The sequence below is a fragment of the Zootoca vivipara genome, chromosome 13, assembly GCF_963506605.1.
Source record: "Zootoca vivipara chromosome 13, rZooViv1.1, whole genome shotgun sequence".
Lineage (NCBI taxonomy): Eukaryota > Metazoa > Chordata > Lepidosauria > Squamata > Lacertidae > Zootoca > Zootoca vivipara.
In genome coordinates, this window is record NC_083288.1 from 26,685,423 (window position 1) to 26,701,330 (window position 15,908).

General features: G+C 40.6%; 1 protein-coding gene across 24 annotated transcripts in view; it reads right to left on the reverse strand.

Moving 5' to 3' along the window:
- The window catches only part of MAPT (microtubule associated protein tau), a 73,556-nt gene that overhangs the window by 30,781 nt on the left and 26,867 nt on the right, over positions 1 to 15,908 (reverse strand). For 16 of the 24 annotated variants that reach the window (XR_004693764.2, XR_004693765.2, XM_035134936.2 and 13 more), the window contains 3 exons: positions 14,021 to 14,107; positions 7,210 to 7,272; positions 4,479 to 4,865 (listed from right to left, as the gene is read on the reverse strand). Coding sequence is in view for 22 of the 24 variants with exons in the window: in XM_035134936.2 (XP_034990827.1) it covers positions 4,479 to 4,865; positions 7,210 to 7,272; positions 14,021 to 14,107 (537 nt within the window). In the remaining 2 variants the exon portion in view is untranslated. The remainder of the gene's footprint in view (positions 1 to 4,478; positions 4,866 to 7,209; positions 7,273 to 14,020; positions 14,108 to 15,908) is intronic. The other 8 variants (XM_035134943.2, XM_035134940.2, XM_035134944.2 and 5 more) reach the window with 2 other exon arrangements.

Sequence of the window (15,908 nt, forward strand, 5' to 3'; positions counted from 1 at the left end):
CCAGTTTTTCTTCTTTTTTTCTTCCCTTTTTGTAATGTACAGAAATGCAAACTATAGCTTATCATCATCATTAATTAATGTACAGAAATGTAATGTACAGAAATGCAAACTATATCTTATCATCATCAGGTAATTAAAAAAAAAAGACACCCCACCGAAAATAAGACACCCTGTGTTTTTTTGAGAAAAAAAAGTTGTAAGACGGTGTCTTAAAAAAGGGGAAACACGGTAGTGTTCAAAATAAGAGTGTAAGTTAAAACTTAAAACATTAGGCTATTTAAAAAATCCCAATTCAAGCTCAGTAAAGGCCTGGTTTAGCATGTAAACTAGGGGGTAAGTGTTGACCTTAGGGCAAGCTGAAAGCTCAGGTTTTTTTGTTCAGTTTCAAAATCAGTTAAAATCATTCAGATTTAAAGCACTTTCATTCCCGAAAGGGTTTCAACTGCCCACATCACATATCCCTCAATATCACTACCCAGGGTGCTAAACTGACATAAATTTCCCTTTCAGATTTTTAGTCATTACGTAGAATTTATTGCAACCCAAGGAGTCTTACCTCCTTGCAGGGCCATGCAGAACTTGTCTGAGGCCCGGGGCAGGAGCCTTGTTAGAATAAAGTTATAAACTCAAACAAAAAATCAGCCAGTCTCTGGTGGGGCCCTTCAATCGCCTTAGCCCAGCAAGGCCTGGGGCTAGTGTACCCGGCTGCCCACACCCCCTCCCCACCACATGCAGGGGCCTGCCTCCTTGTGTTTTTCTAACAATGACTTCCTGATCTAATTGGCTACTGCAGAAGTTGGGGGAAGCTAGACAGGACAATAAACTTCAGGCAACCTAGAGAGAAATAATATGTTTTAGAAGAGACTCTCTTGTGGATTAGTAATTGACTATGAAAGAGGTTTAGAAAAGGGCTACCAAAATCATCATGGGATTGGAACAACTTCTATATGAGAAGCTGCATTTGAGGCTTATTCATACAATAATCTAGGGCCATCCAATAAAGCTGAGCAGCAGAAATCTGGTCCAATGTGATAATTGTCAACCTCATATTATTCACTGAGGAAAAAGTTGCACAAGCAGAGCAACAAAGAGGCTGCTGGTAGGAAGTAGCGTCACGCAAACTTTTGTTGTTTTTAAATAGCAAAAACATATATCAAAAATGGGACTGCTACACCCACATTCAGCCAACAGAATTGGCTAAAGGAGAAGAGAAACTGAAATGTTTGCCTGCAAATCAGCCTAAGAAAGGTGGATTGATTGCAACCAACTTTCTGTTCACCCCTGCCCTACAGGAAACTGGGGGAGTGCAAAGATTATAATCCTTGACTGGACATGGACACATAAAGACTGGTACTATGCTGCTGAAGTGCACACAATGTTTTTGTTCTGTTACGAGAAAGTTGATAGCTTTTGTTGTGTATCTATATCACTCTGGGTTGCCTTGGGCAATATAAAGCAAATAAATAAATAAATATGCTCCCTGATTATTACATTTTCCATATTTGCTTGGACATCTGCACGCCACTTTTCTGAACAAACGAGGCCTTTTAACGAAAGATTCTAGGTACAGCCTGTAATCATGCTACCGATCCTCCCTGGTTCTTGATAGAATTTTGTATACAATTGTCCAATGCTGCCAGAACACAATAAATTGCAGGGTGAGTATGAGGGCCCACTTCTCAGCTACCCCAAGCTGAAGTGATAAGCTTGATGCAGAAGAATTCCATAAGGCCACGAGTCACAGAGTTTCTTTCAAAGAGCAGCTTGTCATAGAATGACTTGACGTTAGAATCACCAATGCTTAGTCCAGACAGAGTGAGCTCTCATTGCTTTGTCCCAGCTCCTGCTAATCTAGCAGTTCAAAAGCATACCAGCACAGATAAATAAATAGGTACTGCTGAGGCAGGAAGGTAAACGGCGTTTCTGTGTGCTCTGGTTTCCATCATGGTGCCCCATTGTGCCAGAAGCAGTTTAGCCATGTTGACCACATGACCCGGACAAACGCCGGATGCCTCGGCCTGAAAGCAGAGACAAGCACCGCACGCCATAGTCAAATTCGACTGGACTTAACCATCCAGGGATCCTCTACTTTACCTTATACCTACATATCTTTTTTCTTTTCCAGAGGCTTCCTTTTCAATGGCTTAGGAGTGAGAAGATTCTTCATTCTAGCAGATTCTGACAGTTAATTGTAGCCAGCACCTCCCTCTTTACTACAAACTGAAGCTTCTGGAGTTATGAGCCATGTCATCTGATCAGCCTATGCAAAGCATTTTCACACATTCATCAACTGCTCAGGTTTGGAAAGAATATATAAGTATCAGTTGGATTGTTCTGGGCCTTGGGTCTCTTCTTCTTGAGTTTTGGTTCTACTGATTTTCTCCCCTTTCAGTTCTAATGTTCTCTTTGCAGCTGACAGAAAGGTCATCTCCTCTAACACAGCCAGATGTTTCAATGCCAAGGAAGCTCACAGTTAAGTTCTTTGAGCTAAGATTCCTTCAGAGAAACTAAAAGACAGTCCAGCAAACTGTTAGTGGGTGTAGCACAGGCTTTCTCCCATATGAGTGCTTTGAGCTGATTTACAAAGTCCATCCAAGATCTCTTTGCACAATTTGGGCAGTTCTGGCAGGATTCAACAGCATGCCCCACTCTATGGAATATTAGACAATGGCCATGCTCAACTGACAATAGGATCTTTCTTCCAAAGAGATGGTGCATTAACAACCCCCATGAGCCATTTATGACTAGCAGTGTTCACTGGAACCCATGTAATAATATAATAATATTTATTTATTATATACTAATAATATACTATTATATTATATTTATTATATACGGTACTATATTATTTATTAAATAATATAATTTATTATTTATACTTCGCCGATCTGGCTAGGTTTCCCCAACCCACGAAGATCAGGTTACCCTTTGTGAAGGGATTTCAACATTCCAATTTACTCTACTACTAATTCTGAAAAGCTGAAGGAAAAAAAGAAATACCAGTGCTAATTGTTTCACCTGCTTGCCTGTGTGCAAGATGCAAAAATATTAGCAGAGGAGGAGGACTCATGCCTCCTTATTGCAGAAGTTCCAAAAGGTCCCAACTGTGATGTCAATATCTGTTATTTAGGAAACTCTTTGGTCCCCCCCCCAAAAAAAACCCACATATGAAACTATGAGGAGACAATGAAGAAAGGGATGTTCTAAAAGAAGATACATACATGTATTTTCTATTCACGCAGTTCCTCAAAAAAATAGGAATAGCTTGAGATGCCTGAAATCATGCAAAATTTCATACAGCAAACTGAATATTCTTTTGAAGTTAATGCAAATGTATTTGTAAAGGAAGTAGCCCAACTTTATTATGGAAGGACCATTGTTAAGCATTTTCTCCTGCCTATAGGTCACACCATCTATCACCTTTAGCTGACACCCTATACAAAGGGTAGCCAACATGATCACCCTCAGCTGTTGTGGATAACAATGCCCATTAGTCTCAGCCAGTGTGATCAATAGTCAGGGATGCTGAGAGTTGAACATCTTGAGGACACCACATTGGCTACCCCTACTCTACATTATTTCTCCTGAATGTAGGTGAGAGAGAAAAAAACCCAAACCCTTACACCCTTTGGAAGTCTTTACACATGAGGCTTGATTGTACGGTTTACATGTGCACTGTGCAGCATTTGTGCCATGTGTAAATGTAGTTAATGGATGGATAGAATACAGAATGGAAAGGGAGAGAAAATTATAGTCAATGTTTGTTTCATATTAGCATTAAACAGATTTAAGCCAAGGCCAGCATAAGTGAAACATTCTTTGTTTAATACACACCACAGTGATCTCTGACAGCTATTAGATAAGCTAGAATGGGAATGCATGATGAGAATCAGAGACTTGAAAGAAGGATGAGACACAGCTTATATAACAAGTTTCTGATCAAGGCCAAGATCAGTTAATTCCATTTTTGCTTTACCTATATCTTATCTCAGTGTTGGCCTAACCTGAGTCTCCAGCTGTTTTTGGACTACAACTCGCATCATCCCTAGCTAACAAGACCAGTGGTCAGGGATGATGGGCATTGTAGTCCCAAAACAGCTAGAGGGCCAAGTTTGGTCATCACTGTCTTATCTAATTGGTTATAAGACCTGCCAGTGGAGGATCTCAGATGAAGTGAAAAGAGCTAAAATTCCACAAAATATAAATTGGGGTGGTGATTGGTGAGAAGCAGCAACATCCATGCAGCATAAGCATGCAACCATTATATTAATGGATTGTACTCACACCCCAAGTCCAAATGAAGCAGACAGCCATGGATGTAGAGCAGTGCCACACAAACATTTTTGTTTCCTGTCAACTTATCAGGGAAACTGCTGAAGCAGCAGGATTCAGGGAGAGATGTGCAAAATCATTTGTGGTTTTAGCAGCCTTGCTTTCTTTAAGCAGGACAACTCAGCAACACACACACATGCACACACCTTTCAGAAGTGGCAATCGACTGCTTTGTTTCTCTGGTGTACAATAGGGAGCTTTTTTTCCATAAGACTTTTGCAGTTCTGAGGCCTGCACAGTTTCCAATGTCTCCCCTTCCAGGGAGATGCTCTCTCCTGAAAGCTTGCCTACTTCTAGTACACATTCCAAAGTTTTGCTCTCCTTTGCGACATTAGCTTCAACCTCAACTTGGTAAATATGCTCAGAGGGATCCAGTTCTGCAACCATGGCACACCTTTCATCTTCTGATACGAATGGCCTTCTCTCATCCAGGCTATCCTGCTGAGTTGTTTCATCAGTGTCTCTGTCTTCAACCTTTATCTGTCCAAAGGCAACTTCTTTCAAATCACCTCTGAAGTAGAGTGAGCCATCAGCTGTTGGAAAATATGCCATGTGAGCAATTCCCACCGGCTTGCTTATTGAAATCAGCAGGGAATCTCTCAGAAGTCCCGTCCCTTCCATCATTTTTAGGCTGGCTTGTCCCAATCATGAACCAACTTTTTTAGGTACTGATTTTGTGGGCATGCCAATAACTACTTTCTCAATAAGATCCTGCAACTGATTATGAATTCTGAAGACAGCCTTCTCCTGGCTTCTTTCAGCTGTGTGGAACTCCATGTATCCATCTGGCATCTTTAGCATAGTGGGTACATAAAAGGGTTCCACACAATCTGCTCGTTGGGCTTTGTCTGTGCAGATTCAATTTCATTGCCTAGTGATGCAGAGATTCTCCCCCCAACCCCTCCCCCCAATCTCTAGCCTATCAATGATCTCCCACAAAGGGAGTAAATTCTAGGAAATGTGAGGGTGGCTATTATATGCCTTGGATGAACAAGCTATTTTAGATTTTGAGTGATTTCATTCTTAACCCATTTGCAATGTGTTCCTAAATTCTTGGTTCCACTCTCCCCAGCAATACTGAGGTATGCAGTTCTATTAAGGTATACAAGAAGGGCATTAAGCACAGTAAAAAGTTAGCATGTTTATATCAATAGAAAGCCATTTTTTGAACACTACTAAATTAATTATAAATATTTGAGAGAATATCATTAAAAGAGTAAAACTGAATACCACAGCACCATTTGCTATAGCCAACTCTACTTTGGTTAGCCTAAAAGTAGTCCTCAGAACTTCTAATCCGTTTGAGATGACAATATTGTACTTCTCAAATGTGAGTTATGAAAATGAAACACAAACACAAGCATTTATCTTACAAAATCCATCAAATATTGCAAAATAATAGAGGCTGATACTGGATGTATAACAAAAATACACCTCTATTATCAAAACAGTGCTACAAGACATAAACATATTTCTTCCCATTTTCAAGAGTTACATCAACCAGTTTGTTGAAGTAATTCAAAAATTAGATCTGTATGTTATTTACCTGAAAACTTTCATTTTCATAACATCTATCATTATTCTGTAATATTATTCACTCATGGCCTTTATCATTATAGTACTAAATGTATTTATTTATTTTTGGTTAGAAAAGGCATGGTAAAAAAAAAAAATAGTTCACAGCTTTAGCGCCACGATGGCAGTGTTCCAGCACACTCAATCATCACCTTCCACCTTCCTTTCCCAAACTTTTTACTAGTTCTCCACTATCTTTTTTGAGACATGTTGCTAAAATTCTAAAACAGTAGTGAAGGTGAATGGTCTCCACAATAAACACCTCCACAATAAACAATGGTTTAACAATGATTTGTTCAATGCATTAGCCTCAAGCTAATGACTTCCCCTTCCCCTCCAGTGTGGCTGTAAGGAGGAGATAGGGAGCTTTGACTTTTGATTTCAATTAACCACAGTCGAACACTGCATGCAAAACCTTAACTGTATTTTAGCTTAACTTTAATTAGTTGAAAGAAGCCAGCATCACAGACTATTGTTTGAAGTATGCTGGTTTTAACTGAACAGAATTAACAAACCACAATTTTTCTTGATTTGAACATATTGCTTAACTGCAGTCAGTTCAAATGGACAGAATTTTTTTTAAACTCTTCCTAACCATGCCAGAGGAGTATGAAAACCCAAGACTTACTGTGGCTCATTTCCCTAATGAAAAACCATGGTTTATGGTAATTCCCAAACAAGACCAATCACTGATTTAATAAAGGGTATTACAGCATTTAATAAAGATTTAATAAAGGGTATTACAGATAAATAGGAACCGCTACAGCGGGAAGGTAAACGGCGTTTCCATGTGCTGCTCTGGTTTGCCAGAAGCGGCTTTGTCATGCTGGCCACATGACCTGGAAGCTGTACGCCGGCTCCCTCGGCCAATAATGCGAGATGAGCGCGCAACCCCAGAGTCGGTCACGACTGGACCTAATGGTCAGGGGTCCCTTTACCTTTACCTATTAACAGCATTGTCTGTACTGTACTAAGTTCCATTAATTTCCTTAATAATGACCACTCCCCACATCAAATGGGGCGCAAATTTGCGTGGTCGTGCGCAGCCCCCTGGATCCTAGTGCAGCTCCCGGTAGTTCGGACTGGCTTCATCCTTCATGGTAACAGCGATTGCAGAACCCAGCAAAAATGAAAATAGGGGATTAAACCATAAAAATAAAAGCAGGACTGCTAATATTTGTGGGCTATAAAAAAGGACACCACACACCAAATATTATTTCTATCTGATTGTAACTTCCATCCCAACCCAACAGCCCAGAGCGTAGCATTTTAAGTTCTGCAGAGCAACAATGCTGTACTTACCTTGAGCATCCCCCGCAGCATGGTCTTCAAGGCTAGAAGTAGAGCCTAAGTCTGCTTCCTCAGCTACATTTTTCAAGTCGAGGATGGGAAAATGGTTTCAACATTAAAAATGGTACAAGACAAATGCCTCTAACCTTCTTACCAGTTTTACTTATTTTTTTAATATCAGAGGAATAAAATATATTGAACCTGAATGGCAGCACATTTAAATGAAAATGGGATGAAATGGATAGAAACATCCCCACTCAAACAAATCAGCACTGATCTACTCTTGAGCCATATTCAGCAGTGAATTATGCCCAGAGCTGGGAGAAGGATGTAGTAAAATTGACAGCTTTTATAAAATAGAATCTTACTAAAAATAAATGGATAAATAAAATAAAATAAATCTGACCATATATATTGCAATGAATTTATTTTGAAGTTTCTCAAAAGTGAGAGCATCCTTCCCTACCAAATGGTTAACAGCCTGATACTATGCAGACCTAGGTATGGCTATACAAGCATATACAAGCAGCTTCTTGATTTCCCCCCTTCAACCTCTGATTTACTGCATGCCTTCACAAAGTCATAGAGCAGAGTATAATACACCTATAGAACTGGTCAATCCCCCCACCCCAAATTCCCTTGGGGGGGTGACTCTTCATGTCCCAAGTCCCTGCTTCCTCCATTAGGTATGATTAAGATTGATCTGCCCATTTATCTTGGTTTTTAATGGAACTCATTTTACAAGGCTCAGTTATTTGTCTCATAACTTAAGAACTGCCTCCAGGGGCTGTTGTTTTTTTTACAATACTGTTATGAGATTGAACTGTCTTGATTATTTTTATTGAGTCTATCGTTGTTGCTGCTGCCTACAGTGTCACTTGATGGGGTTAGGGATTTGTCAAAAGAACATTATTCTTCCCTAGTCACTGGGGATGTTTTCCTTAATGGTCTGAAAAATCTCTCCCCCTCCCCCCCCCCCACAACCAGCCTGTGGAATATGACACAAATCAGAGCTAGCAGGAAGAGCAGAGAAACTGTTTATAATGGGTCTGAATTGAGAGAGAATGCTGCAAATTTAGTTAAATTGAAATCAAATGGGGAGAAATTAAAGGGATTTATAGGGGCATAAGTAGTTGTTCTTTTTAGAAAACTGATGAAGGATCAGAGCTTTTCCTGTTGTACCAGTCTACTGCTTACAGGCCACTTCTATATTTGTAAATGGAAAGACAAGTTGTTTGCTTGTAACTAATGTTTGAGTGGTCTTCTATGCAATCAGAACATATGGATTCTGCAGCAACATCTCAGAAATGTCTTGAGTTTTAGAAATTCAGGAGCTCACACCGGCTTTCTCCCCTTGAGTGGGCAGACCCTGCATGATGCTCATGCCTCAAGGGACAAGCAAGTGCTATCCCACCCATGAAGTAATTTGACTTTTTATTCGTGGGCTCTACACAGTCACATATATGGAGATTGCCAAGATTACCTACCCGAAGGTGGATGGAGGCAGCTCAATTGAACCAGTTATGTAGGCTGACTCTCCTAAGGGTTGCATTTGCCCTGTCCCCGATATAGCTAGCATGGTCTGTGATAAAATTTGATGAAGTAGATAAGGTAGCTGATTGGCAGAGCTCTGGCAAAGGTGCAGCCTAAGAAAGTGCTAGTGAAGTGTGACTTGTCCCTTCAATAGTGGAGTGCAAACAGGCCAAGGTGTCAGCATGAAAGAGAGATAAAAAAACCACGTCTCCTAAGTTGGCAAGTCAATTCAACAGTGTATGTTGGCCAAAAATAAAGATATTGAGAAAAAATAGGCATGCCCTTTCAAAGACTCTGTTAGCAAATGAAAGCAGTACCGATCATGACTAAAGGATGTCCAAACAGAAAGCCAAAGTATTTTTTCCAGCTATAGGGAGGGTGGAACAAAAAGCAGCTTCATGATCATCTTTAGACCACTTGTTGATATCAAAGGCCTATAAAAGCACACTGTCAGATGAGGCATTTAGATGAGAGGCTCTGTTCCTGCATGCTTACGTTGTTGTTGTTTAGTCATTTAGTCGTGTCCGACTCTTCGTGATGCCATGGACCAGAGCACGCCAGGCACTCCTGTCTTCCACTGCCTCCGCAGTTTGGTCAAACTCATGTTCGTAGCTTCGAGAACACTGTCCAACCATCTCGTCCTCTGTCGTCCCCTTCTCCTAGTGCCCTCAATCTTTCCCAACATCAGGGTCTTTTCCAGGGAGTCTTCTCTTCTCATGAGGTGGCCAAAGTATTGGAGCCTCAGCTTCACGATCTGTCCTTCCAGTGAGCGCTCAGGGCTGATTTCCTTCAGAATGGATAGGTTTGATCTTCTTGCAGTCCATGGGACTCTCAAGAGTCTCCTCCAGCACCATAATTCAAAAGCATCAATTCTTCGGCGATCAGCCTTCTTTATGGTCCAGCTCTCACTTCCATACATCACACACACAGAGAATGTTTATTTGGCTTTACGCCCATCATAAAACACAACACAACAAAATAAATCAAATAAAACAGTGGACTCGTTCAAGCCACAAATAATAAAACACAATTCACAGCTCACAAGGACAAATATTAACAATTAAAAAGAACAGTTTAAGATCATGATTAAAAATTTAGGCACTACGCTAAAATCAATATCAGATGTCATTATAGAAAATTCTTATAACTATAAATAATCTGCTAACATTCCATTCCGTCTCTTGTACGAGAGGACGGCTGTTAGGAATTTAGCAACCTGTAGAGTAATATAAGGATCCACATCTTGAAGAACCCAGGCAAGCTGTAGGTCAACTGGTTTGTCAGCCATAGGCTGGATTATGGAATTTAGTATACTAGCACGAGCCGAACTGTACATAGGGCAGATAAACATAACATGATGTAGAGATTCAGATTCACTACTGGGAAAACCATAGCTTTAACTATACGGACCTTTGTCGGCAAGGTAATGTCTCTGCTTTTTAAGATGCTGTCTAGGTTTGTCATTGCTTTTCTCCCAAGAAGCAGGCGTCTTTTAATTTCGTGACTGCTGTCACCATCTGCAGTGATCAAGGAGCCCAAGAAAGTAAAATCTCTCACTGCCTCCATTTCTTCCCCTTCTATTTGCCAGGAGGTGATGGGACCAGTGGCCATGATCTTGGTTTTTTTGATGTTGAGCTTCAGACCATATTTTGCGCTCTCCTCTTTCACCCTCGTTAAAAGGTTCTTTAATTCCTCCTCACTTTCTGCCATCAAGGTTGTGTCATCTGCATATCTGAGGTTGTTGATATTTCTTCCGGCAATCTTAATTCCGGCTTGGGATTCATCTAGTCCAGCCTTTCACATGATGAATTCTGCATATAAGTTAAATAAGCAGGGAGACAATATACAACCTTGTCGTACTCCTTTCCCAATTTTGAACCAATCAGTTGTTCCATATCCAGTTCTAACTGTAGCTTCTTGTCCCACATAAGAGATTTCTCAGGAGACAGATGAGGTGATCAGGCACTCCCATTTCTTTAAGAGCTTGCCATAGTTTGCTGTGGTTGACACAGTCAAAAGCTTTTGCATAGTCAATGAAGCAGAAGTAGACGTTTTTCTGGAACTCTCTAGCTTTCTCCATAATCCAGCACATGTTTGCTATTTGGTCTCTGGTTCCTCTGCCCCTTCGAAATCCAGCTTGCACTTCTGGGAGTTCTCGGTCCACATACTGCCTAAGCCTGCCTTGTAGAATTTTAAGCATAACCTTGCTAGCGTGTGAAATGAGCGCAATTGTGCGGTAGTTGGAACATTCTTTGGCACTGCCCTTCTTTGGGATTGGGATGTAGACTGATCTTCTCCAATTCTCTGGCCATTGCTGAGTTTTCCAAATTTGCTGACATATTGGGTGTAGCACCTTAACAGCATCATCTTTTAAAATTTTAAATAGTTCAGCTGGAATATCATCACTTCCACTGGCCTTGTTATTAGCAGTGCTTTCTAAGGCCCATTTGACTTCACTATGCAAGGTGTCTGGCTCAAGGTCAGCAACCACACTACCTGGGGTGTACGAGACCTCCATATCTTTCTGGTATAATTCCTCTGTGTATTCTTGCCACCTCTTCTTGATGTCTTCTGCTTCTGTTAGGTCCTTACCACTTTTGTCCTTTATTATGGTAATCTTTGTACGAAATGTTCCTTTCATATCTCCAATTTTCTTGAACAGATCTCTGGTTTTCCCCCATTCTATTGTTTTCCTCTATTTCTTTGCATTGCTCGTTTAAGAAGGCCCTCTTGTCTCTCCTTGCTATTTTTTGGAAATCTGCATTCAGCTTTCTGTATCTTTCCCTATCTCCCTTGCATTTTGCTTGCCTCCTCTCCCCCGCTATTTGTAAGGCCTCATTGGACAGCCATTTTGCTTTCTTGCATTTCCTTTTCCTTGGGATGGTTTTCGTTGCTGCCTCCTGTATAATGTTACGAGCCTCGATCCATAGTTCTTCAGGCACTCTGTCCACCAAATCTAAATCCCTAAACCTGTTCCTCACTTCCACTGTGTATTCATAAGGGATTTGATTTAGATTGTATCTTACTGGCCCAGTGGTTTTTCCTACTTTCTTCAGTTTAAGCTGGAATTTTGCTATAAGAAGCTGATGATCTGAGTTACAGTCAGCTCCAGGTCTTGTTTTTGCTGACTGTATAGAGCTTCTCCATCTTTGGCTGCAGAGAATATAATCAATTTGATTTCGATGCTGCCCATTTGGTGATATCCATGTGTAGAGTCGTCTCTTGTGTAGTTGGAAAAGAGTGTTTGTGATGACCAGCTTGTTCTCTTGACAGAACTCTATTAGCCTTTGCCCTGCTTCATTTTGAACTCCAAGGCCAAACTTGCCAGTTGTTCCTTTTACCTCTTGATTCCCTACTTTAGCATTCCAATTCCCTGTAATGAGAAGAACATCCTTCTTTGGTGTCATTTCTAGAAGGTGTTGTAAGTCTTCATAGAATTGGTCAATTTCAGTTTCTTCAGCACCGGTAGTTGGTGCATAAACCTGGATTACTGTGATGTTAAAAGGTCTACCTTGGATTCGTATTGAGATCATTCTGTCATTTTTGAGATTGCATCCCATTACAGCTTTCGCCACTCTTTTGTTGACTATGAGGGCCACTCCATTTCTTCTACGGGATTCTTGCCCACAGTAGTAGATATGATAGTCATCTGAACTGAATTCGCCCATTCCCTTCCATTTTAGTTCACTGATGCCCAGGATGTCAATATTTATTCTTGTCATCTCATTTTTGACCACATCCAGCTTACCTCCATCCATGGTTCTTACATTCCAGGTTCCTATGCAATATTTTTCTTTACAGCATCGGACTTTCCTTTCGCTTCCAGGCATATTCGCAACTGAGCGACCTTTCGGCTTTGGCCCAGCCGCTTCATCAGCTCTGAATCTACTTGTACTTGTCCTCTGCTCTTCCTCAGTAGCATGTTGGACGCCTTCCGACCTGAGGGGCTCATCTTCCAGCGTCATAACTTTTATATGCCTGTTGTCTTTGTCCATGGAGTTTTCTTGGCAGGGATACTGGAGTGGCTTGCCAGTTCCTTCTCCAGGTGGATCACGTTTAGTCAAAACTCTCCACTATGACCTGTCCATCTTGGGTGGCCCTGCATGGCATAGCTCATAGCTTCTCTGAGCTATTCAAGCCCCTTCGCCATGACAAGGCATTGATCCATGAAGGGGGAAGGCATGCTTACGTAGTGAACATAAAACCAACAGAGCACAAATCTACTTTGTGTATCTCACCTAGTTAATGCCAGCCCTAGGGTAAGGTGAATCAGGAGGAAAGTTGGAACTTAGCAGTCACTGAACAAAGGAAAGGAATGATAATGTGTACAAAGAAGTGGTTGTATCCAATGCCCCACTGGGTAGTACTCAATGTTAGTCCTACTCAGAGTTGATTCACTCATTTCAGTGGGTCTATTTTAAGTAGGACTTAGGTCTATTAATTTCAATGGGCTGCATTCAACTAAGTCAGTCATGTCTATTAGTTTCTATGGGTCTGACACTGAATGTAACCAGAAAACTGAACTACTATCTGGATTAATTTTGAGAGAAAAGTAAGAAAAAACTGTCCCAAAATCTCAAAAGGATAATATGTTCTATGATGCTGTTCAGGCAACAACCGAGAAAGAACTGGACAGGAACTTGCCTGTCTCCTGAGATTCATTCATAGCTTAAGGTCCACTCATTTAAGAAAAGAGAGCAAGGGCCAGCTCCTGCTTTCTGAAGCACTTTTTTTTTTGAGATGTTGCTCCCTATAGGTACACAACCCACTTGTGTGACTGCAAAGAAGAACAAAAATTACAGACACATTGTAAGTATATTGTGTTCTCTCATTTCAGAAATGAAACTCTGTAGTCCTGCCCTGTACTTTTTCTCACTCAGGGAAGCAGGGAATGCATAACAGTAAATGGCATGAAGGACCCTGCTGTAGCAATGGTGCTCAAATTAAGCAAGTGTGCACCTGATCATTTGAAGCATCATGTAAACTGACTCAGAGCTTTATAAAGTAAGAGGGGGATGTAACTATGATACATACATATACACAAACAGAATACACAAATTTTGCATCAGTTATAAATGGTGCACACATGTGTAAATATTGAGATCTCCCCTTAAAACACAGGAGAAGATGTCTTCCAACATGGATCTTTAATAGTGTAATTTGTAGGTGTGTGTGCTATGAATAACTAATGCAAAGCACATGTAAACTAAACATACCAGGAAGGAATTTGGTCATGTGTGAAGAGGCCCTATTTCAATCTTTTCTTCATACCATTTTTAAGAGGCCTCACCTGTATTTCCTTCAGGTATCTCTGCATGCTGGCGAGTCGTATTTCGATTCTCATGCACCCTCTCCTCCACTAATGGAACAGTAGCATCTGAAAACAAAAAGGCAAAATGAAGCAACTGACAATCTAAAAGCACTGTAAAACAAAATTCTTCAGATATTAGCTACTTTAAGAAAATGGAGTAAAAGCCTGCTGTAAAAGATGGCAACTCAAAAGCAGTCATGTACCATGCTTTCTTCAGATGAGATGAGGATGAGGTTTGCATCCAGAAACAAGAGCCAATTAAACCTAAAAGGTTTGGGATATAAATCTGCATACTAATTATTGCTCAAAGCCACACAAACTGCAAGCTTGAAAAGGAATTTGAACCCGAAGCTCACATCCAAGACCCTTGTTCAATTCATTCTACCTCCTTGAAGTTAAAATGTATAGTCCTCCTCACCCCCATGTTTACTTGTCAGCTCATGGAGTCATCGAGAGGTTTGTAGGTGGCAGACTTTCATGGACTCATTTTTGCTTCTTCCAGATAAAGGGGATACCTACATTGAGCCCTGGCACATGTGGCATAGGTTTGTGTTTATGGGTGATCAGAATAGGAAAGCGGCCATACAAATAACAGAGGGTTGGCCACTAAGTCTGGTGGCAGAAATATGAAACATGACACCAGAAACTTCCCAAGCAGGTGCAGTGTCTGTTTTCTTGGGTAGGTTAGTGGTGTTAAAGCAGGCATCCCCAAACTTCGGCCCTCCAGATGTTTTGAACTACAATTCCCATCATCTCTGACCACTGGTCCTGTTAGCTAGGGATCATGGGAGTTGTAGGCCAAAACATCTGGAGGGCCGCAGTTTGGGGATGCCTGTGTTAAAGGCTTTGACTTATCACTCATGGCAAGTTACAGAGTATACCATTTATGCTCCACTACCAACTCCTTAACCCACGTTTTTCACTCAAGCTAAGACAAGAGACAGAACATAGACAGGACAAACAATGAGACAGACAATGGGAGTACAAGGAGTTGTTGTTTTTATAAAAAAAACTTTTACCTCCATTTTTTCTGAGAGAAGAGATCTAGGGACAGCAAAGTTGACTTGACTGGCTTATTAAATTTATATCCTGCCCTTGCTCCCAAAGGAACCCAGAGTAACAAACAAGTGATAAACTATTATTATGTTAGCTATTTTGGCCCTTTTCAAAGGACTGGCACATAGATCCATTGTCCTCCTTCAGCTAAAGATCTTCAGAGTGAATGATTTTTATAAGACCTTTTCCCCTTTTTGTTGATTTCCCTAACACTACTGATGCCAGGAGCTCAAAATGTCTGATATCCTTCTAAATATTTCTGTTTGATGATGTTCTAAGGATATGGTTACAAATAAATTTGCTTCAGTTTTGCGTATTGTTCAATCTTTAGATATTTGTTGCCAAAATTGTGTGCATTTGGTTGTCGCCAAAAGAACATTTAGAAAATTGCTTACCTTATGGATTTAATGATTCTTCAAGATGCCCAATCTAAAAGATTCTACTTGCCAGGTTTCACAGATTACAATGTTACCAAAAAATAATATCTAATGGAACAAGTAGTTATTAAGTGTAGAACACTTTGGATATCTGAATCTTCAAGAGCATTTCCAGCCCAAAAGAGAAAAATAATTTAATTCTCCCTCTCTCCCACAAAAAATGCCACCAAGTTTCATTTCAATATTTTTGAAATGTAGCTTTAAATATACCAATAAGGACATGCATACACTACATGTTACCTTGAGTCATTCTGGCCAAGAGTTGACTCGCATTATTTTCCTGGCTTTCCCCCTCTATCAACTTTTGTCACCTACATTTTGCCTACTCCCAAATCAGGTTGAGTAACTCGGCCAGCCTCAGCTATGACTTTCCC